Source organism: Myotis davidii, unplaced genomic scaffold (genome assembly GCF_000327345.1).
Source record: "Myotis davidii unplaced genomic scaffold, ASM32734v1 scaffold1373, whole genome shotgun sequence".
In the NCBI taxonomy this organism is placed as follows: Eukaryota; Metazoa; Chordata; class Mammalia; order Chiroptera; family Vespertilionidae; genus Myotis; species Myotis davidii.
This window is the reverse complement of record NW_006284614.1, coordinates 729,171-752,741: the sequence shown is the minus strand read 5'-3', so window position 1 is coordinate 752,741 and position 23,571 is coordinate 729,171. Positions and strand designations below refer to the sequence as shown.

General features: G+C 41.5%; 1 protein-coding gene across 1 annotated transcript in view; it reads left to right on the top strand.

Moving 5' to 3' along the window:
- GALNT8 (polypeptide N-acetylgalactosaminyltransferase 8) overlaps positions 1 to 23,571 on the top strand; it is a 42,441-nt gene that overhangs the window by 14,332 nt on the left and 4,538 nt on the right. Inside the window, exons 3-10 of the mRNA XM_006754872.2 lie at positions 6,689 to 6,855; positions 13,041 to 13,224; positions 13,974 to 14,171; positions 14,649 to 14,763; positions 17,874 to 18,059; positions 21,234 to 21,371; positions 21,916 to 22,011; positions 23,039 to 23,206. Coding sequence (XP_006754935.1) covers positions 6,689 to 6,855; positions 13,041 to 13,224; positions 13,974 to 14,171; positions 14,649 to 14,763; positions 17,874 to 18,059; positions 21,234 to 21,371; positions 21,916 to 22,011; positions 23,039 to 23,206 — 1,252 coding nt within the window. The remainder of the gene's footprint in view (positions 1 to 6,688; positions 6,856 to 13,040; positions 13,225 to 13,973; positions 14,172 to 14,648; positions 14,764 to 17,873; positions 18,060 to 21,233; positions 21,372 to 21,915; positions 22,012 to 23,038; positions 23,207 to 23,571) is intronic.

Genomic DNA, 23,571 nt, shown 5'->3' with positions numbered 1-23,571 from the left:
CTGGTTGCTCCACATAGCCTGCTGCTCAGTCATTTGGTCATCCCTCACTAACTCCTGTGCCGGCCTCATCATAGGCAGCCATCTTGTGAGGGTTAATTTGAATATTACCTCTTTATTATGTAGGATAGAGGCCTGATGCACAAAATTCGTGCAAGAGGCTCGACCCTCACAACTTCATCAGGAAAGTCATCCCATCCGGACAGTCATTCTGCTGTTCAGTCTAATTAGCATATTAGCTCTTTATTATCTAGGATGTGTGAGTATATTATTATTGTTATTACATTACCACTTTACAGATAACATACAGGAGGCATGAAAAGTGTAGGTACCTTTCCCAAGATTGTACAGCTAGAGAGTGGCAGAGCTGTGACTTGAATATGCATCTGTCTGGAAACTCTGCTCTTACTTGCTCTTATTCACTGTGCAGTGTCTTCCCTCATACATGGTCTTGCTTTCCATGGTTTCAATTATCCATGGTCAACCATGTTCTGAAAATATTAAGTGGAAAATTTCAGAAATAAACAAGTCATAGGTTTTTTTATTGATTTTTTCACAGAAAGGAAGGGAGAGGGATAGAGAGTTGGAAACATAAATGAGAGAGAAACATCAATCAGCTGCCTCCTGCACACCCCAAACTGGGGATGTCCCTGCAACCAAGGTACATGCCCCTGACCGGAATCAAACCTGGGACCTCTCAGTCCACAGGCTGACGCTCTATCCACTGAGACAAACCGGTTAGGGCACAATTCATAATTTTAAATTGCATGTTGTTCTGAATAGTGTGATGAATTCTTGCTCAGACTTGCTCTATCCCAACCAGGATGCTAATCATTCCTTTGTCCAGTGTATCCAAGCTTTACATACAGTCAATAACATATTCTGAAAGAAAGATCACTTTTACATAACTGTTATTATACTGTATTATTATAATTGTTCTATTTTATTATTGTTGTTGTTAATCTATTTCTGTGCCTAATTTATAAATTAAATTTTATCATAGGTATGTATGTGTTAAAGAAAAAACAACAACAACCAGTTCCCCAATCGCATAATTTGTGCTAAAAGTTTATAACACTGTCAATATAAGAAACATCCAGACCTGTAGAGAATTTTTTTGTTTTTGTTTGTGAACCAGTTTTAATAAGCCAATTTATAATGAGGGTGGGGAGCAGGGGATGAGGAGAAGTGGAAAAGAGAATATCTTGATACATAACAACATAGTGCCCCTGAAGGATTCTTTTATTTGAGCATGTGCACACAATCTTTCTGTGTGAAAGCAGGAATTACAACAAATGCAAAATTAAGGATTCTGTGGCTGATATGATTACCCTATTGTATACATATACAGTTCCTTTTTTAAAAGAAAAATGCCCACAGCCGTTCTGTTTTTTTGACAGTGATAAAATAATAGCTTTTGTAGAGAATTTTTATATCTTTAATTGAGCCAAACTGAAGACATTTGCCAGGGAACAAGATCTCAAGTACTCTAGAGAATAACAGTTTTGCAGCTTCTTTTCTGCATTTGAAATTAAGGAAGGAACATAAAGAAGGTTACATGAAGGTGCGAGAAAAGAAGGTAGGGATTGGATTACAGGATAGTTAAGATTAGGTGCTCTCTTCTTTTTTTTTTTTTTAAAAAATATTTTTTTATTGACTTTAGAGAGGAAGGGAGAGGAAGAGAGAGATAGAAACATCAATGATGAGAGAGAATCATTGATTGGCTGCTCATTGCACACTCTCTACAAGGGATTAAGCCTGCAACTGGGGCATATGCCAGAATGGGAATTGAACCATGACCCCTTTCCTGGTTCATAGATTGACTCTCAACCATTGAATCACACTGGCTGGGCAAGATTATGTGCTCTCTTGAAGGTGCTTATGGTTTATTTCAAAGATGTCTTAACTACATGCACAGAAACAATGGACAGAGTTTGCTAAGGCAAAGGTAAACCTGATTACTTACAATGACTTGCCCAGTCAGAAATTTATGATCAGCTCACCCTTTGAAGTTATTTTTCATAGAACTTTTTTTTTTGTTCTCAATACCAAATCTAGATTTAATACCTGATCTAAATGTCACTTCAACCTCTCCCAGAAATGTAATCTTAATCAACCAGTCTGGAATTTTCTGGTATTCTGTCACTGTGGGCCTTCCCTATCCCCCTTAGAAAGAAAACAAAATCTGCATGATACAAACCCTTCTGTTCTCCCCCTCCAAAGAAAAGGTGTCCTGGACCAAAAGTCATCTTTTTCTTTTTTCTTTCTCTTTTCTTAATAGCTCCCTTGCCTCACCTTCTTCTTATAAAAACCTTTCATTTTGTACAAACCTTGGAGTATCCTTTTGTTGCTGGATGGGGTGCTGCCCAATTCATTGAATTTCTTAAGTAAAAGCCAATAAGATCTTCAAATTTGCTCAGTAGAAATTTTTTAAACATATGTACAGAAATAACATAGTATATATAGAGTTTGTTTCTATCTGTGGTTTCAGGCATCTGCTGGGGGTCTCGGAAAGTTTCCCTGGTGGGTAACAGGGAGCTACTGTAGTCTTGAGGTTGATCTACAATCTCTATCAAAATATCAGCTGGATTTGGGGTAAAAATTGACAAGCTGATCTCAAAATTCAAAGGAAAATACAAGCAATCCCAAGTAGCCAAAACATCTTGAAAAAGGAGAAAAAATATTACAGGACTCATATTTTCCCAAGTTCAAAACTTACTACAAAGCTACAGTAAATAAGACCAGGTGTTACCGGTTCAGGATAGACAGATCAGTGGAATGGATTGGTATCCAGAAATAAACTTACATTTATGGTTAATTGACTCTTGAATAGGGTGCTGTGATTTTGTAATTTATGATAAGAAATACATATTTGGTCTTTATCCATGTTCCTGACAGAGAGCTTTTAAAATCCTTGGGACTTTTTAAGTAAGAAGAGAAATAAAATTGTCTTTTGTTATGCATAAAAGATATGGACTTGCCAGGGTAAGCAGCCCTGTGATTAGAGGATTGGGACATTCAGTTCTTCCCCCTTTAGGGAGGGGAGAGGGGCCAAGAGTTCGACTTGGTCACTAATGGCCAGTGATTTAATCAGTCATGCCTACATGATGAAGCCGCCATAACAATCCATGAGCCATGAGCCTCAGAGCGTGGATTGGTAAACAAGAACACAACAGGTGCCGGCCATGTGCTGCACCCCAGGCCACACTGCGGCAGGTGCTCCTGTGCTCAGGACCTTTCAGGACCCTGCTCTTGGTATCTTTCTGGCTGTACATTCATATATTTTAATATCCTTTGCAACACACGGGTAATCTAGTAAGTGAACTGGTTCCCTGAATTCTGCAAGCCCCTCTAGCAAATTAATCTAACCCAAGCAAGGGGTCATGGGAATTTATAACCCATAGGTCAAAAGCACAAGAAACAACCTGGACTTGTGATTGGCCTCTGTAATGGGGGAGGGTGGGTAGGACCTAGTTTTGTGGGCCTGAACCCTTAACCTATGGGATCTGATGGTAACTTCAGGCAGACAGTGTCAGAATTGGATTACATTGTACGACACCAGGCTAATGTTGCAGAGTTCTTTGATATGGGATCCCCTCCGCCCCCCCCCCCCCCCCCCACACACACACCTGGTCACCGAAATTTTCATTGTTAGTAGTGCTATGAGTGGAGAGAAAGAAACAAACAGGAGAGTTTTTCTTCTTTGCATGTATCAAGAGAATTCATTGGGGAATTAATAGTTTCTTTAACAAACATTGTTGGGATGACTGGGGATTTATATACTAAAATGATGAATTTGGACTCTTACATCATGCATACATACTATAAATATTAACTCAAAGTGATCATACATGTAAATGTAAGAGATAAAATCATAAAACTCTTGGGAGAAAATCTGATCATGGTCAGATAGCATAAGTGATAAAAAAGATTGAAAACTTGAACTTTATAAGAACTGAATTTTTTTTTTTTTGCTGCAAATAATATAATCAACTAAGTGAAAAAACAACTCACAAAGTGGGAGAAATATTTGCAAACCATATATCCAGTAAGGTACTTGAACCTAGAATACATAAATAACTTCTTTAACTCAATAACAACAAGACAAATAACCAAATTTAAAATAAACAAAGGACTTATACATTGATCCAAAAAACAAATGACCAAGAAATAATAAAGATTCTCAACATCATTAGTTATAAAGAAAATGGAAATCAAAACCACAGTGAGCTAATACTTCATAAACTTTCAGATGGCCATTATCAAAATAACAGAAAATTTCAAATGCCGTTCAAGAGGTAGAGAAATTTGAACCCTCGGTTATTACTGATAGTAATGTAAAATGGTGCAGCCACTTTGGATAACAGGAGGGAAGCTCATCAAATTGTAAACCAAAATTAATTTTAAACTTTAACAAAGAATAGAAAGCATTTATTTGAGCAAAAAGGAGCTGCAGCCCAGCAGACACATTTGGGTGACAACCTAAATTGTGTTCCACCGAGATGAAGGGGAAGCATCTTTTATAGCAAAAGTTCCCCCCACCCCCACCCCTGGGGTTCTTAATGAGGTACATTGTATGTAAATGAGGTATCCAAATTGTGCAGTTCTGATTGGGCCAATCTGTCTGTTGGTGGATAGATGAAGCCAGAATTTCCTTCCCTGCAGTGGTTGACTCAGATGATGTAAACAAGCGGGGCATAATGCAAAAGCCCAGAGTTCAGTCAGAGATTCTTCCTAGTTGTACAGAGTATGTAACAAGCTCTACCAGCAAGTGGCCACTAGCCTCTTATTAGTTACAAAATTTTGGTCCTCAGTTGACCAGAGGCAGTCCTTTTTAGCAGGTAAATTTCTTCTTGGAGTCACATCAAATGAATCTTTCTTCTCAGGGTCCACATGTTAAACAAAGAGTTAACATATGATTTACAGCTGCACTCTCAGGTGTGTATGTAAGTGAAATAAAAACATGCCAACACAAAAAGTTGTTCACAGTGGTATTAATCGTCAAAAAGAGGAAACATGGTAAATTTCCAATAACTGATGAATGGATACATATGGTATATCCATGCAATGGAATATTATTTGCCACTAAAAAGAAATGAGGTACTGATATGTGCTGTAAAATTGATGAACCTTGAAAATATTATGCCAAGTAAAAGGACCCAAATCCAAAAGACCACATATTGTATACTAGAGGCCCAGCATGCGAAATCATGCGAGATCCAGACCTGCTGCACCGGTGGGACCCCAGACCCAGCCTGCTTGAGCTGTGGGACCCTAGACCTGCCCTGTGCAAACCATGGGCCCCCAGACCTGCCCTGTGTGAGCCACAGGCCCCACCTCTGCCGTGCCAGCCCCACCAGCCCTGCGTGAGCCCCACCTCACCGTGCAAGCCATGAGAGGTGCTCCATGCACCTCCTGGTGACCGACTGTTTGGTCATTCCACTGTTATGGCATCACGACCACAGGCCTTTTCTGATATAGATTTCCATTTATATGAAAAGTCCATAATGGGAAATTCTACAGAAATAGAAAGTAAACCAGTGGTTGCCTACGACTGAGGTAGGTGGGAGTGGAATGGTTTGGAGGAGAAATAGAGAATGACTGGAAATGGGTATGGAGTTTCTTTTTTGTTTTGTTTTGTTAATCCTCATCCAAGGATACTTTTTCATTGATTTTTAGAGAGAGTGGTAGAGAGAGGAAAAGACAGAGAGAAACATCAATGTGAAAGAAACACATCGATTGGTTGCCTCCTGCAAGAGCCCCAACCAGGGCTGAACCCAGGACCCTTTTGTCCTTAGGCCGATGCTCTCTCCACTGAACCAAACAGGCTAGGGTATGGGGTTTCTTTATAGTGTGACAAAAATGTTCTAAAATGAATATTATAAAAAACATTGAATTGTACACATTTAAATGGGTGAATTTTATTGCATATAATATGTATCTCAATTAAAATGTTAAGAGAAGAGTAAGCCAGTGCCTAGCATATGGTAAGAATTTAATAAATTTAAACTATGACATTTAAAAAATGTGTCAAGCACAATTCTTTGGACAGTTTGATATGTCTCTATAGTGGTGATGTATTGGGTTGTGTAAAAAATGACTGAAGTTCTGAGAACATAGGGAAAGGGTGGTGACAATGTTAGAAAGAAGTCGTCTGGCAAGTAAGCTAATTTGGGGATGGAGGAAAAATAGGAGTTTCTTTGGGGGAATGTTGAATGTTCAAGTGGAAAGGTCTCCTGAAGAGTAATAAAAAAAGAAATGGGTTTTATCCTCAGAACAGGGGAATTTGGGAAAAACAAATATGAAATCTTCTGGCTACTGCAGGGGTGGGCAAACTTTTTGACTCAAGGGCCACAATGGGTTCTTAAACTGGACCGCAGTGCAGGAAGAAAAGCATGGATGGAGTGTTTGTGTGAACTAATATAAATTCAAAGTAAAGATCATTACATAAAAGGGTACGGTCTTTTTTTTTTTTTTTTAGTTTTATTCATTTCAAACGGGCCGGATCTGGCCCGCGGGCCGTAGTTTGCCCACGGCTGGTACTGTGATAAGCAAGAGAGAGTTTTCTTTTCTAATGAGCTTGGGTGAGTTGATTAATATAACATTATATGTAGTGAAGTGATATAGATTGGGTAGTAATGGTTAAGTAATTTAAAAAAGTAAACTGGTCATTAAAAATGGTCTCTTATAGGTGTCTTCAGAAGACATATTCTTCACAACTCCCATCCCTCAGTGTCGTTCTCATATTCACGAACGAAGCTCTGTCCATTATACAACGGGCCATCATCAGTATCATCAACCGGACCCCCTCTCAATTGTTAAAGGAAATCATCTTGGTGGACGATTTTAGCTCAAATGGTGAGCTACTCGATCAAAGAATAGCAGTAAAATGACCATTTATCAACTGTGGTAGGTTGGAAAGGGGTTTTAGCCTAGAGTTTAGGACACTTTGGGCTCCTCATATAGGAAGAAGAAAGGGTTCATTTATTGATCCCAATTTTCAATGGGCACATTACTCTTCACAAAGTCAAGACAGAGGATCATCATCTCAATTACACAGATGAGGAAACAAAGACACAGAACACATAGTGTGCCCAAATTGTGTGGCCAGTCAGTGGTGGAGCTGAGCCAGGCCCAGGATTGTGTGACTCCAAAGCCACCTGTGCCCTGTCCATGCTCCATGAGAGAGGCCCGAGGGAGTGAGGTGGGGTCCAAAGGAGGATCTCAGACACCAAGGTTGAATTTAAGTCATTCCTTATGAGAAAAAAAAATCTTTCTAGGTAGTTAAGCCCAGAGAAAAGATGAGATTTGGATGCTGAGACTCTTTACAGTGGCATTGCTCCCTCCTCACCCTGGTCTAACTCCACCCCCCTCCAACGCCCCCACCACAAGGAGGACACATGGAGAACTGGGAGATAGTGGGTAGACATGAGTCCTCATTTTCTGGGGCTTCAGAATCCAAGTTCCTCCTTTACAAGCTCTACTAGAGGCCCGGTGCATGAAATGCATGCATGGAGGTGTGTGTGTGTCCCTCAGCCCAGCCTGCACCCTCTTCAATCTGGGACTCCTCGAGGGATGTCTGACTGCTGGCTCTCAAATGCTCACCTGACTGCCTACCTGATTGCCCCTAACCGCTTCTGCCTGCCAGCCTGATCACCCCCTAACCACTCCCCTGCCAGCCTGATTGATGCCTAACTGCTCCCCTGCTGGCCCAATTGCCCCTTACTGCCCTCCCCTGCTGGTGTGGTCACCCCTAACTGTCCTCTACTGCAGGCCTGGTCACCCCCAACTGCCCTCCCCTGCTGGCCTGGTCAACCCTAGCTGCCCTCCTCTGCAGGCCTGATTGCCTCCAACTACCCTCCCCTGCAGGCCTGATCCCTCCCAACTGCCCTCCCCTGGTGGCCTGATCTCCCACAACTGCCCTGCCAGCCACCTTGTGGTGGTCATCTTGTGTCCACATGGGGCTGGCCATCTTTGACCACATGGGGGTGGTCATCTTTTGTGTTGGAGTGATGGTCAATTTGCATATTACCTCCTTATTATATAGGATGTCCTTGAGTAACTTAATTTGTCCTTGTTACTACTTTCTTATTTGAAAAACATGGATGTTGATGAGAAAAACTATCTCATAGACTATAATGAGAATTAAGTGAGATAATAATGGTAGCTAACACTGTTCTAAACACCTTACATATGCTAACTATTTTAACTATTACAAAAATCCTATGAGGAAGGAGCTCCTTCTTTGCTCATTTCACAAATACAAAAAACTAAGGCATAATCTGGTCAAGGAACTTGGCCAACACAACTGGTAAATGATGGAATTGAGATTTGACCACAACTTCAGCATCTTAGAGCCCTAGCTCTAGTCACTGTTTTTATTGATATAATACATGATTTATGAATAGCATTTAGCATATAGTGTTAGCTCTTAGTTTTATTAATTTTGGGCACTTAATAAAAGAAACTAGAATCATATCACAAACCCAGGGATTTGGGCTAGAAATTAGGAGGAAATTTCTAATAGTAAGGACTATAAAATGGCAGCCCATTAGAGGAAGAGTTCTCCCTTTCTGAGGATCTTTAAGTACCAGACAGGTTATTGTAGCTTCAAATTAAGGGCTGTTTCACCAGAGGAGAAGAGACAAATGACCTCTTACACCTTCATTTTTAGATTTCCAGTCACTAAAATTACTCCTTTTAATGTTGTTTGTTTTTTTTAAATATATTTTTATTGATTTCAGAGAGAAAAAGGGAGAGAGAAAGATAGACATATCAATGATAAGAGAGAATCATTGGTAGGTGGCCTCTTGTGTGTCCCCTACTGGGAATCAAGCCTGCAACCCGGACATATGCCCTTGACTGGAATCAAACCCAGGACCCTTCAGTCCACAGGCTGACATTCTATCCACTGAGCCAAACCAGCTACATATCCTTTTCATGCTTTAAATACCTTCCTCTCTTGTCCTTCCAATACAACTGCACACAAAAAATGAGGCGTTACAATTCCCAAGCAAAATTCCACCAGAAAAAAAGAAAAGAGAATGGCTGATTTCATTCATTTCTGGAAATGGAGGTCAATATCCACTTGTATACCTGAATTTTAAGCAAGTAATAGGAGTGTAATTAGAAAGACCTCTGTTCTGGACACCTGAGAAGACCTGGCTCCATTCCCCAGCTCTCTGAGATGACCTGAGGCAAGTCAAGTCATCTCACTTCTCTGGGACTCAGCTTCTTCATGGGGCAAATGCAGGGGCTGTGGTAGAGGGACTCTGATGGTATCTTTTTCTATGAAAAAAAAAATCAATGATTCTATAAGTCTACATTCCATGAGGATCAGATAAGAAATATTTCAAGACCTTTGAATGTGGACCAATGAAATTAAAGATACAAAATTACAAACATAGGGTAGACACATGACATCGTCCTTGCTTGTTCCATTGTGTCCCCATCATATAATGCATCCTCTCACTTGAGTTGAGAGTTCGTGTTTTCCATAGAGCTAATTTTTTTTGATGGGCACAGAAGAGAGAATTGTTAGTTGTTCTTTGTTGTCACTGGGACAGGAATCAATTTCCCTGTCATTAACCATGGAAACATCAGCTAGATTGGGCCTACACTGAACAGAACTCAAAAATCTGTTTTGTGCTATACTGAGAAAAAGAATTGGAAGTCTCTACCATGCATGCCACAAGATAAACTTATTATTCATGTGACTGTGAGGGTAAGTTACTCAGCTACATTATGCCCCATTTCCTCATCTGTAACATGGGAGAAATAACACTGCCTTTCTGATAGGACCTTTCTGGGGATTAAATAACACTTGTAATGTCCTCAGAACAGGGCTTGCTCTCAATAAATGTTAGCCAGTGTTGTAATCCTTGTTTATCTCAGTATCATTTGTAGTACTATTGAAATGCTGCAACCTGGTATTAGAGGAGTGTCCCTTTCCTTCATTTCCCTAGATGTAAAGCTTAATTTGCATCAGGTCAAGTGTTTCACATCAACAAAAGCTAATCTAAGTTTTTTAGAAATTATATTAATGTAGGTGGAACCCTGTATTTTCTCCCCAATTTTAGGCAAATTCCCCAATCAACAACTATTTATTGAGTTTCTACCATGTGCCAGGCATTATGCGTGGAAGAGAATGTCAGTGATTTCAAGAAGTTCCCATTTTAATTGATGAGGCAAGACAAACCTATGAAAAGACACCTCGATGTATGAAAAGTAGTGTGTCAAACTGAGTGAGCTGTCAGCGAGTGGAAGAAATCCCAGAGAAGTAATTGGGATGACTTAGGGAGGCTTCCTGGAGGAAAGGGCCTTGGGTTAGGACTTGAAAGCTTGGTAGGTTTTGAAAAGGCAAAGAAAACAAAGGAAGACTGCCTGGCTCTGGTGGGGTTACATAGGGAGTAGAGGAAAAAAAACAAAAAAAGAGATGTGAGCAAAGATACAGAAGCCAGAAGCACCCTGAGCTGAACAGCCTGAAATAAAGAGTCTTTTGGGGGATAGGAGTAGGGGGAGTATCAATGGGAGAGCAAGACTGAGAAGGAAACATAGGTTTACTTTAGAAGATCCATTGAAGGGTCTTTAATTCTTATGTCGGACTATAGGCATTATTTCTGAAAGGGTGACTAGAAATCTACAGCTCATAGGACTTTGTAATTGGAAGGGTACTGACATGTTATCCAGCCTTCTCTAAGTTTTGGAAATAGAATTCCCCAAATGGGAAGTGACACAGAATTAGATAGTGAGGGAGCCCAAATTATAGTCTAGATATCTAGAGTCTCTAGCAACCCCTTCTTTTCTTTTATTCCTCCTCCCCGTCCCCCACTGTTTTGGTTCCCAAGTTTAATTCAAGAACTCATGCAAAATAGACCAGATAAATGAATTTTGATCCTCATCTTCCTCTTCATCCTGGTTTATCTGGAACTAATGTAATTCCTAACTCTCTTTGCCACATGCAACCAATCTCATAGATTATTCTCCAAATATTTTTTTGTGTGAGATATTTCAAATATCTCTTTAAAAAATAACCTCAGGCCCTAGCCAGTTTTGCTCAGTGGATAGAGTGTCAGCCTGTGGACTGAAAGTTCCCAGGTTTGATTCCGGTCAAGGGCACATGTCCGGGTTGCAGGCTTGATCCCCAGTTTTGGGTGTGCAGGAGAGAGAGGCAACCAATCTATGATTCTCTCTCATCATTGATGTTTCTATCTCCCTCTCCCTCTCCTGCCTCTCTGAGATCAATAAAAATATGTGTGTGTTTTTTTAAAGAACCTCAGAAATTATGGCAATCTTGCTCTTGCTCCTTTCAATAGTTGCAATCCTTCACTGAGAGTCACAGCTTTTCTATTCACTTTTTCTTTCTTGAAGAAATTGTTCAAAATTGGCAGTAGTCATGATTCCATGTCCCACAGGGTGGGTGAAGACAAAGGTAAACTCCAGAGCCTGCTTCTTTGTTTGTTTTTGTCCTGCTTTCCCACAGATACCGTGGTGGCAGCAGAAGCAGAAAAAAAAATGTGTCAACCCCTTCTGATTACTTTCTAAAATTAGTGACAGTGAATTTAGGGAATTTCAACCTTTTATTTTTTTTCAGTAGGAGCAAACAGCCTTCAGGTCCATTGGCTCTCTTCAACACCTTCAATTACCGATTCACCATCCTGGAGTACAATAGGGAAAGTGCTAAAATGGGTATGATTTTAGCACCATAGTCATGTCGTTATTGATTCCAGGATTCACAAATCTAATCTTCTTCTGAGAAAGGAACAGAAAGAATCTAATCTCTTGGCCCCTGGGGGGTGTGAATAGGGGAGAGGAGATGGAGGGAAATCTTGATAAATCCAACCATTACATACATAGTTCTTGAGGCAGCATGGCATAGTGGTTAAATACAACAGGGGCTCATACGCAGGTATGCCACTGACTTGAGGTGTGATTTAAACAAGTTTCTTAACCTCGCTGTGCTTCAGTTTTTTTCATCTGTAAAGTGGGGATATTGGAAGTGCCTTCCTCATAGGATTTCTTGAGAATTAAATGAATTAATATCATCAGGGAGTCATTTGGTTAGATATTTTAAACATTGCTTAGTGATTTGTATATAAGTTGTCTTCATACATATGAGAAAGTCAACTAGTAGGCTTACCCAAAGAACAAATGCATAGATAGGCTTTATAAAAGAGAGGAGAAAGAGAGAGAAGGAAAACTATAAGCAATCTTGGAATAGTGAATGTTGTTTGCATAATTTTGGGGATATACTCATTAGCTGGAAGTTAGAAAAGGCATTAGTTGGGCATTCTGTCCCAGTTGGTCCTTGAGTAGGCCAAGTAGAAATAGCTAACACAAGACAAAACAATTTCAGTTGATTATGCATTCTTTAGAAAAATCTTGAGTGTTTAGTTGTGGAGAAGATGTTGTGAGCTGTCTCTGCAATGTCTGACCATCAACATTTCTATCATAGTTAAATCAGGTCTGTCCTACTCATTCTTTTTTTTTAAACATATTATTTATTTATCTATTTATTTTTAATCCTCACCCAAGGATATTTTTTCCATTGATTTTTAGAGAGATTGGAAGGGAGAGGGAGAGACAGAGAGAAACACTGCTGTGAGAGAGAGACACATCGATTGAATGTCTCCTGCGGGGTCAGGAGCCTGCAACTGAGGTACGTGCCCTTGACCGGAATCAAACCTGGGTGCCTTCAGTTCACAGGCTGATGCTCTATCCACTGAGCCGAACTAGCTAGGACTGTCCTATTCATTCTTGTTAAAAACTTTCAGTATACATAAACCTGGTATAACAGTGTCTGGCACATAGTAAGCAATTTCTAAGGCAGTTTAACTTTGAGGGAAAAGAGATTAGAATGATGCTATTAAGACAGGATGGAATAGAGAGGAAGGTGGGTGCAGGGGAAACAGTCAAGGTTGTAGAATCGTACATCCTAATCTGGAGATAGTTCAACCACTACTAACTTTAGAATAGTATTACATTTCTGTACCAAACTGATCATTACATTCAGAATTTCTTTAAGTCTATATTTTTTTTGGCAGAAGAACTAAAGGCAAACTTGGATGAGCTTATTAAGCTTTACAACCAGAAGTATCCAGGACTACTGAAAATAGTACGGCATACCAAGAGACAAGGTCTTGCTCAAGCCCGCAACACTGGCAGGGAAGCTGCCACAGCTGAAGTGGTAGCCATCCTGGATGCTCATATTGAAGTGAATGCTGGGTGGTAAGGCCCCAGATGGTTTCTTCTTCTGAAAAAAAGGAGAAAGGACATATTATAATGCTGAATACAAGACAGGATAGTGTGGAAATGGGGAAAGCCTACATCAGACCTTAAACACAGGGAAGCTACAAAGACAGGATGCTTTTACTCAAGGATTTTGGTTGGCTAAGGATAGTGCTAGAGCAAAAACAATGGGCTTGGCATATTGACATTGCACCCAACCCTGACTTTACCAAATACTTTGGGACTTTGTATATACATCACTCCATCTAACTTGATATTCATATGCTTATCTATAAAATTGAAGAGATTGCCTTTTGGTAATTCCTAAGGTTTTTCCCAGCCCTGAAATTACATGACATAGAGAGAGCTGTGTTTTTTTGGAGAAAATGAAGAATCAGATAGTAAAGAGTTATCATTTTGGAAACAGGGTGACCCAAAGGTAATGTAAATTCAGGAATACTGATGGTCCTGGTTCACAGTAGCTCGGGGGTAGTATTTGGGTACTAATTTCAAATATGCTTTTGACATGGGTCAGCTGCTAGCATCCCAACTATGCCAAAAGCTGAAGAACTTTCCTGGACTCTGGAGCATCCCTCTCACCATCAAGCTCAGTCTAAATGAAGAAGGTGCTTAATGTCAGGGCAAGACATTAATGAAGAAGGTGCTTAATGCTTGGGGCACCTTTGTCTGCTTGCTCCTGCTGCTTACCCACATACCTAACCTGGGTTTGTTACACATCCTTTTTCTAGGGCAGAGCCCATCTTGGCCCGGATTCAGGAAGACCACACTGTGATTGTGTCTCCTGTGTTTGACAAAATTAACTTTGACACCTTTGAACTAGAAAAGTATGGATTGGCAGTTGATGGGTTTAACTGGGAACTGTGGTGCCGTTATGATTCACTGCCAAAGGCCTGGATTGATCTGAATGATGTCACCGCTCCAGTGAAGTAAGTCGGAGAGGTCTCAGGAATGTGGTTAGTACATGGGAAGTCAGGAATGAATGGGGTATGGTGGTAGTAATGGAAGAAGGGTGAAAGGAATGAAGGACAGGGAATAAAAATAAAAAACACTGATCTCAGATAGGAAATCACACTTTGGATTATTTGAGGGCTTTCAAGCAGAATAAAGCAAATGTTTTAAAAAACATTTGGGCCATTTAAAGCATTTATCAGGTTATGAAGTAGGAATATCCAGATGAAAAAGAGGTACTTTTAATAGACCTTGAGAAGAGTCATGACAACACAAAGGGTGAGGGAAAGTAACACACGCTTAGTTCAGCTAGGGGGCTTAGGGAAACCCTACGCATAAGAGGTTTGGGTAGAGTTTCAAAGGCCAAACCATCACTGTGTTTCCTACTGCTCCCCTCCCTCCTAACCCACTCATTATGGAGAGGTTAGTAACTTCTCTTGCTTTGTGTTCCACAGGAGTCCTTCCATCATGGGCATCCTGGCAGCCAACAGGCTCTTCCTGGGAAAGATTGGGTCTGTGGATGGTGGAATGCTGGTCTATGGAGGAGAAAATGTGGAACTTAGTCTGCGGGTGGGTACATTTCCGTTCTTCTTATGGGACAAAGCAGAGGAGAAATAGTAGGAGGGTAGTAGTAGTGTCTCTGGAATCCTGAAACAAGGCTGAATGTCAATGGTTCAAGAGGTGGACAAATCCTCATGTTTGTAGGTCACTAGAGAAAGGCACTAGGACTTCAGGAGTGGAGTCTTTTTGATGTAGGTCTATATAATCTGGAACCTATCGGAGGAAAGGGTAAACTGAGGCTCAGCAGATGGTGTCCCCCTTTGTCTTGAGGAATCCAGGCATTTTCCAAACATCTAGAATCAAACAACTCTGTGGCAGACAGCTTTCTATAAGACCAAAGAGAAACTGGGCAGAGGGTCCAGGGGATACAGATGTGTGGACAGCTGAATGGACAGCTAGAACAGCTGACATGATGGCATAGGTCATGCTGAGATGTAGTTTAGTCTAGGACAAATAGCCAATGATGGATTGTACAGCAGTAAAATTCTCGAACCAATTCTCATTCTGACCAACTTCCTGTGCACTGGCTACTCAGCAATGATGCCTCTTCTCTGCTCCAGCTTGACTTTGATGGGGTGGCTCTGAAGGCTTCAGTTTGGAACTAGTGCATTATTTTTTCTTTCCTATTAAATTTGTCAAAGTACATGTTATGGTCAAGGGGTGAGGAGTATCTTCTGTCTACAATGAAGTGATGGAGAAGTGGGGCCAATAAGTTCAACACATCACAATCAGTTTGGAATAGGTCTCATGCAAATCTTAATTCCAAACCCTACTTTTCCACTAGAAAGTTTGTGTTATCCTGGCCAGATACAAACTCCCTAAGCCATATCTGCTGCACCAAGAACCTAGCATGGTGAGTGACATATGGCTTACACTTGATAATGAGTTTATAATAAAAAAAATAATTAGGATGTCAGGATGGCATTGTAAAAAATGCTGGACTTAGGTTCTAACCCTGGCTCTGCTAATTCCCCATTTCTATAAAATGCTCACCCCCTGCAACTCCCAGCTCCAAAATTCTGTGCCTGAGTCAGGTGACCTCTGGCCCATTGTGTTTTCTGGAGGAACAAGATAATTTCCTATATAAAGCTTATTCTGTCCTACTCCCTTCAGATTCCTTTCAATTGAGACTGAAGACCACATATTGCACCCACTTAGGACCCAATCAAGATCCCACATTTATGTGTTAACAAATAAACTTTGAGTCCCTGTCTGCATTTTCCATTAAGCCACAACCATTCTCTAGCAGAAAGAATTATTATTTTTTTGCCTGGTGGTTTTGATCAGTATTTCCACTTGTGAAATGGAGAGAAGTGTCCTTTTTTTAAAAAACTATCTCATAAGAATGATTGTGCAGTTAAAATGTAATAAATAATTTGAAATGCTTTATGAAGATATGAATTAGAATTCTTATTTGATTTTTGGGACAGAGGCCAAAATAATAGAGGTTTAAATAAGATAGAAATTAATTTTTTTCTTCCATGACTGTTTGAACATAAGTGGTTCAGGATTGAGATGGCAGCTCCAGAGTGATGGGGACCAAGACTCTCCCATCTTGTGGTTCTGCCTCACTCAATATCACATCCATATCCTAGTTTGAGAGTATGCTCTTCCTCTTTTTATGAGTTCTACCTGCAAGTTGTGTATATTGTATTTCATTGGCCAGCACTGGTCAGATGGTCATACCTCTATACAGTCAAGGTGTTGTCCAGGGCTGGGTTCTCAGCTAGGACTGACTGAAGAAGGATCTGCTTCTAGGCTCATGTTGGTATTGGCAGCATTCAGCTCCTTGAAGTCTTCCAGACTGAAGAGGCATTCAGGTTTTGGCTGTCTATCAGTTGGAAGCCACCCTTAGTTTCTTGCACTCTTCATATGGTGGCTTACAACTTGGTGGCTTGCTTCTTCTAAGCCAGCAAGAGAGTGCATCTCCTAGTTCAGTGGTTCTCAACCTTTCTAATGCTGTGACTCTTTAAATCAGTTCCTCATGTTATGATGACCCCAAACCATAAAATTATTTTAGTTGCTACTTCATAACTGTAATTTTGCTACTGTTATGAATCGTAATGTAAATATCTGATATGCAGGATGTATTTTCATTGTTCGCGACCACAGGTTGAGAACCGCTGCTGGATGGACACTATAATCTTTTGTAATGTAATTACACACATGTAATCGTGTACATATCTTTGCCATTTTCTACGGGTTAGAAGATCACAAACCCACACTCAAGGGGAGGGGAGCGAGGAAAGGTGTGAAGATGAGGAGGCAGGGATCATGTGGGCCACCTGTGGTCTGTTCATCACATTGCATAATATCTGGCATGCAGGTCCAGGAGGGGTCATAGGACACTAACTCCAGTGTGATTAGCTCAGGGCTTGGTGCTCCTCAGGACATTGGCACTTTTCTTGAGGATAAGTGAGCATGGACAGACTGCCAGGACCTTCGCAGTGGGGTTCAGGATTCTAGGAGGTGCCGATGCACAAATGAAAATGCTATACAAGAAATATGAATTTAGAAGACATTGGGGGCCAGGTGGAGCCTCTTTATGAAGAGACACACTGAAACTGGGTCCCATCTGCTTTTAGTCAGTTTTAGATACACATCTTGCCCTCAGTAAAGTACAGCAAACAAGTAGCAGACAGGCTGTCTCTAAGGTCAATAAAGATCAGTAAAGATCAGTAAGGTCCAGTAAACATTTACTTGGAGACTATTGAGGCACCATTATCTCAACACAAACAATTGGTGCTTAGCATCAACCCTGCTAATGCTCAAGATCCATCAGCCTTCTGCGCTCCTTGGTGCACTCTCATGACAGTATTGGCAAATGGTGGCTTCCCGCAACAGAACTTCCTTTGGTTTTGTTTGGGGGGATTTCCTAAAGTGGGTAGGATTTCTGGAACTGTCGGAATGACAGGAGAGAAGAAGTTTGGTAAACTTCTAAGGAGGATTGTTTTAGTGAAGTGGTTTGGGAGGTAACATAAAGATGGGAGTGGGAGGACTGAATTTATGTTCTTTAAAAAATGGCTCCAAAATGTTGGTCTCTGTGCATCAGTAAGCGATACTATTTATTAGCTGTGGCGCCAAGACTGCCCAGATGATTTTTGCGCCTTTTCTTGCAGGTGTGGCAGTGTGGGGGGAGAATTGAGGTTTTGCCCTGCTCCCGGATTGCTCACATAGAGAGACATCACAAGCCCTATGCCTTGGATCTGACTCCTGCCATGAAGCGCAATGCTCTCAGAGTGGCCGAAATCTGGATGGATGAGTACAAATACATGGTCTACTTGGCCTGGAACATACCACTCCAGGTTTGTCATGGCACTGAATAGGACCAGGAGGAGGAGGTGGTGATAGTGGTGGGAAATGGGAAGGGATACAGAAAAAGTGTCATCCCAGCCCTAAAGAATAAGGATAACATCCAGATGGTGTGATGATGATGACACAACATTTATGTAGTAAGCCTATGTTCCAGACTCATTAATTATCACAACATACTTAGAGGGTAAGTTTTATTTTTAATTTTATGTATTTTTAAAATTTTCTATTACAGTTGACATTCAGTGTTATGTTAGTTTCAGGTGTATATCATAATGCTTAGCACTTATATAACTTATCAAGTGTTCCCTGTGATAAGTCTAATACCACCTGGCACAGTACATAGTTATTACAATATTCCCTATGCTGCACTTTACATTCCTGTGATTAATTTGTAACTCCCAATTTCTACTTCTTAATCCCTTCACTCTTTTCACATAGCTCCCAACCCCCCTCGCATCTGGCAAGCATCAATTTGTTCTTTATATCTATGAGTTTATTTCTGTTTTATTTGTTTATTTATTTTGTTTTTTATTTTCCACATAGAAGTGAAATAATGTGATATTTGCCTTTCTCTGTTGGACTTATTTTACTTAGTCTAAATACCTTCTGTGTACATACATGTTGTCACAAACGGCAAGATTTTATTCTTGTTTATGGCTAAGTAAAATTCCATTGAATATATACCACATCTTCTTTATCCATTTGGACACTTAGGTTGCTTTTAGACTTTGTTGCAAATAATGCTGCAATGATCATAGGGGTCCATATATTTTTTTCAAAATAGTCTTTTGGATTTCTTCAAATAAAAACTCAAAAGTGGAATTGCTGAGTTATTTGGTAGTTCTATTGCTTGCCTCCATTTTGTTTAGTTCTTTTTCTGGAGTTTTGTCTTGTTTAATTTGGGATATGTTTTTTTTTTCTTTTCTTTTTTGACTACCTCCTGTGCTTGTTTCTTTGTATTAGGTAGATCTGCTATGTCTCCCAATCTTGGGAGGGTCACCTTATATAGTAGCCGTCTTAATGGGTTCAGTGGCACAGTCTCCCCAGTCACCTGAGATGGGTGTGCCAGGACTGTCTTTTGTATGGGTTGTGTGTGCCCCCCTGTTATAGTTGAGCCTTGATTTCTGTTGGCATATCAGTGGGTGAGATTGACCCCCAAGCTGACTGGGTGTGAGGGTTGACCATGGCTACAACAGACAACCTGTTGGTGTGTGAATGACCTCATAGAATGGGGTTCATCTGGGGCTCTGGTGTCTGCTGAATTTGCCTTTTTGGTGTGTCATTTGTGGAACTAATTGCGTGGTGCTCTGGTGAGGTCTGAAGCTGGCCACTGGGTGTGTTGTTTCTGGGGCCTCTTGAGAAGAGCTCCAGTGTTAGCCAAAGTGAGCTGCTGCCTGCCTGGCCTGGGGTCACCTGGTAGGAGCTACAAAATGATCGGTGGTTGGTAGCTCTCTCTGTTGGGTTGGAGGCATCTGGGACCAGTTATGCTATGGATCGAGTGTGACTGCCACTCATGCCAAGCTTGGGGCTGATTAGCAAGAGGTGCAGGGCATGAAGAGGCTACCCACTGCTTGGGGTTTGTAAATCTTTGAGAGATTTTAGGAAAGTCCACAGCTCAGGCCAAGGTTGGTTGCTTGTGAGGAACAGCCTTGGAAAAAGATTCATGCTGGAAGAGAGTTCAGTGAGGTACGGTCTCAGGGAATCATTAGGGAGCGGCAGTTGGGGTTAGCCAGGCTGATGGAGATTCAGATGTAGTGCACACCTGTGTCTGCCTGTTGTGTGGGGAGAGGGCTCAATAAAGGAATAATGGCACCTGTCAGTACTTCTGTCCATGAGAGAGCTGCCCTTCCTTCGCTCTCTCTGAAGCCAGTCAATTCAGTTTCTCCCCATATATCCCTGGTGCTTTCCAAGCTGCTGTCCCTTCGCTGGAGCTTAGGGCAAGTGTGAGCGATTGAGTTCTTGCTTGGGTTCTTTAAAAGGATATCTGGTCTACAGCAGCCCTTTGTCTCACCCGGATGGATGTCCTGCTGATTTTCACAGACAGATATTGTGGGGACTCCTATTCCTAGCACTGGTTCTTCGGGCTGGGGAGTGAGGTGTGAGCCGGGGCCCCTCCCTCCCCATTGAGGACCTTCACAGCTGAGAAGGTCTTACCCACCACATGTGGGTGTGGGGCCAGCCCATTTTGCATCTGCATCCCTCCTACTCTTTATATCCTTATATCCTTCTTTATATCCTTAGTTATAGGAGTTCTGTTCAGCTAGTCTTCAGGTGGTTCTCAAGGGTAGCTGTTCTATAATTTAGCTGTAGTTTTGATGTGGTCATGGGAGGAAGCAAGCGCAGACTCTTCCTTGGGTAGGTTTTATTTTTATTATTCTAAGTTTACAGATGAAGAAACTGAAGCACAGAGAATTGAAAGAAACTTGTTTAAGGTAATAAGGTAGTAAGCGGCTGAGATAAGATTCAAACCAAATGTAATCCTCTACATTTCTTGTTCATCCATCATCATTACTGGTGGAATCTTTATGGTACAGGGTTGGACATCAGGAACTCACTGTCTTAAGAGGACATAAACATGGTAGGCAGGATGTGAGATGGTGGGAATAGAGATTATAATCCTGTTGGATGCACATGAATGCGATGACCTTCTTGGCTAAGGCCATACATTGTCTCTGCCACTGGAGTTCAGGGTGATTTGCTATCTTCTGCTTCTGAGCTGTGGCTCTGGGCTCAAACATTCTTTCAGTTTGATTCCCCACAGATATCACTTTTAGAAAATGCCACTTAACCACCAAAATCTTGCTGCCAGAATATTGTTTTTGAAAGCCCTTTCTGGCCATCATGAGTAGTATTTTGTGTTTTACTGATATAAATATGATCTCTAACAGGAGCAGTCTGCATTAGCTTGCTAATGATGAGAAAGAAACCTGAGTGACCCCACTACACAGGCCTTGCAAGTGCCTTTGAGGCCAATGTGAGTCCTAAGGTTCAAGCTTTTTTCACTTTCCCCGGAAAACTATACATTATAAAGGTTACTTTATAGGCCATCAGAAAAATACCCTCTTCCCTCAGGCATCATCCACACCCTTTGATGGAGCCAAGGACATTATGCAGAAACATTCCATGTTTTATTTACACAGAAACACTCCATGTTTTACTTACAGAACTCTGGAATCGATTATGGAGACATTTCTTCCAGAATGGCACTCCGGGAAAACCTGAAATGTAAAACTTTTGACTGGTATCTGAAAAATGTTTATCCAGCCCTGAAGCCAATCCACAACATTGTAGGCTATGGAAGAGTACGTATTATGACATTGCATTTCAGATTTTAAATATTTGACTGTGACAGACAATGAAACCTGAGTCACACGACTACCCAGAAAAGGGTTTCCCAAACGCATCCTGTCCAAGATTCTCTTCCTGTCCCCCAACTCCTTCCCTTGGGCCCTCTCAGTTCCTGTTACCTCTTACTCCAGTGTTCCCATCTCCTTTCTTTCTCTCTGCCTCTACTTCCTTACTTGGCAGCCCTTGCTCTGCCTCTCTCGTTTCTCAGCCAATCAGGGTGTTTGGCCTCACCCACCTGAAGGTGGCTGTAGGTGTCCCTTCTTTATATATGTTGTGATGGTCCCAGTGGGCGGGCATTCCCAGGAAGTGGGGATCACAGCAGGGCCTCACTTCAGCATTTGTCTTAGAAAATTGCTGTCAGGATAGCAAACTGCTGGTCCCTTTGGCTGGTAATTCCTGGCCCCGTGGAGCACTGGAGAAAATGCAGGGTCTGGGAGGCTTGGTACTCTGTTTCTCCGACTCTTTCCAATCATGTTGTCATGTGTTTTGCTCCTTCAGATAAAAAACTCGCTGAGTGAAAATGACTGCCTGGATCGGGGCCCTATTAAGGGCAAGACCCCCATCATGTATTTTTGTAATGAACACAGTCCACAGGTATCTTCCACAACCTTCTTTGCCTGGACAGGATGAGTCTGTTGAGGCTCAGCCCTAGCAACCTCTGCCAGATTTGGACTCAGTGCCAGATGTCAGGGAGGCAGGAGCTGGGAATCCTGGGTAATGAGTCATGGTGAAACCTCAACCTGTACGTTTAACTAAGCACTTCCAAGTTCATTCAAAAAGTTATGTCAGGACAGTTCTATTTCAGATATGGGTAGCGAAGGTGAAAAGGCTCTGATCGGTTGCATTCATTCTCCATGGTAATATTTTCATTGACAAAACCTTCAATTCCTTTTTCCCCTCTTCCCATGGCCTCCCTCCACCCCCACCCCGCACTGCTCCTGTGTGGGAAGGTGGGGAGCTGTGGCTTCTTCCATAGAGAAGGAAACAGGGGCTAGAGAAGAGAGTCCCTGGCGGAATGGGAGTCCTTCCAGGGGATAAGAGAGATCTGGAACCAAGTGGGAGGTGTAGCAGAGGACTTCTTTTTCCCTGAGACTACTCACAGCTGTCATGTTACTTTGCATGTTGCCCTCACAGGAACCTCTTGAGGGATGCAGGGTAGAAAGCATTTCCACTTGATGAATGAAAAAAAAAAAAAAAAAGCTGTGACACAAAACAACTTACTTGTTTGAGCTCGCTGAGCAAGGGAGGGTCAGATTGAAAATTTGAAAGGTTTCCTAACAACAAGCTCATAGTGGAGGTTTCTGATGACACCTAATGAAGTTCAGTTGAGTATTTTTTCCCCAAAGATAAGCTCCCTCATCCACGCAAGCCATGATTCTGTTGGGCTCCCTGTATGGAAGGAGGCAGGCTAGTGCGCCCTCCTCATGCCTGGTCTCCCTAGAATCAACTGGGGGTGGTGGGAGAAAAAAACTGAGGGTACTACTTGTTACTCAGGAAAATTCAGTGCTCACCCTGGTGACTGAGTGTCCACGGGACCCGTAAGCAGTCTTTATGTCCACTATCTGGGTCAAGGGCCTCTCCACAGACTGTGTCTACAGCAGATCACTTTGCTGTCTTTTAGAAAGTCTACTACCATCTAACTGGGGAGTTGTATGTGGGATCGCTGATTGCAGAGGCAAATGCCGAGGACTGCTGCCTGACAGACCCTGGCAGTGGGGAGAATCCCACTTTGGAGCCATGTTCCAAGGCAACCCAAAATGGACTGCACATATATTGGGATTTTAAGCCGGTGAGTCATGTACTTTTTAACCCCTTCCCCAACAATTTTTTTGTTAAAAACGTTTCTTTTTCAGACTAATTTTTTTATTTTGGTTCTATATAGTATTTTTGATGCTGGTTATGAAAACAGTTTGTAATTATTTTTTCTTCCCATTTTTGTGGTTAAGAATAGTATTTCCTCAGAAAGTTTCTAGATGGAATTATTTAGAATGGTACGTATGTAGCTGGTTTTTGAAGGTAAAGTTTTAGACGAGTATACTCGTCGACGACTGAAAAAAGAACATTTTGTGAAAACATGTATACACGTTTCTGCCGGGGAAGGGGTTAAAGGATAGATATATTCAAATATAATCTGAGAGATTCATATTTGATTTC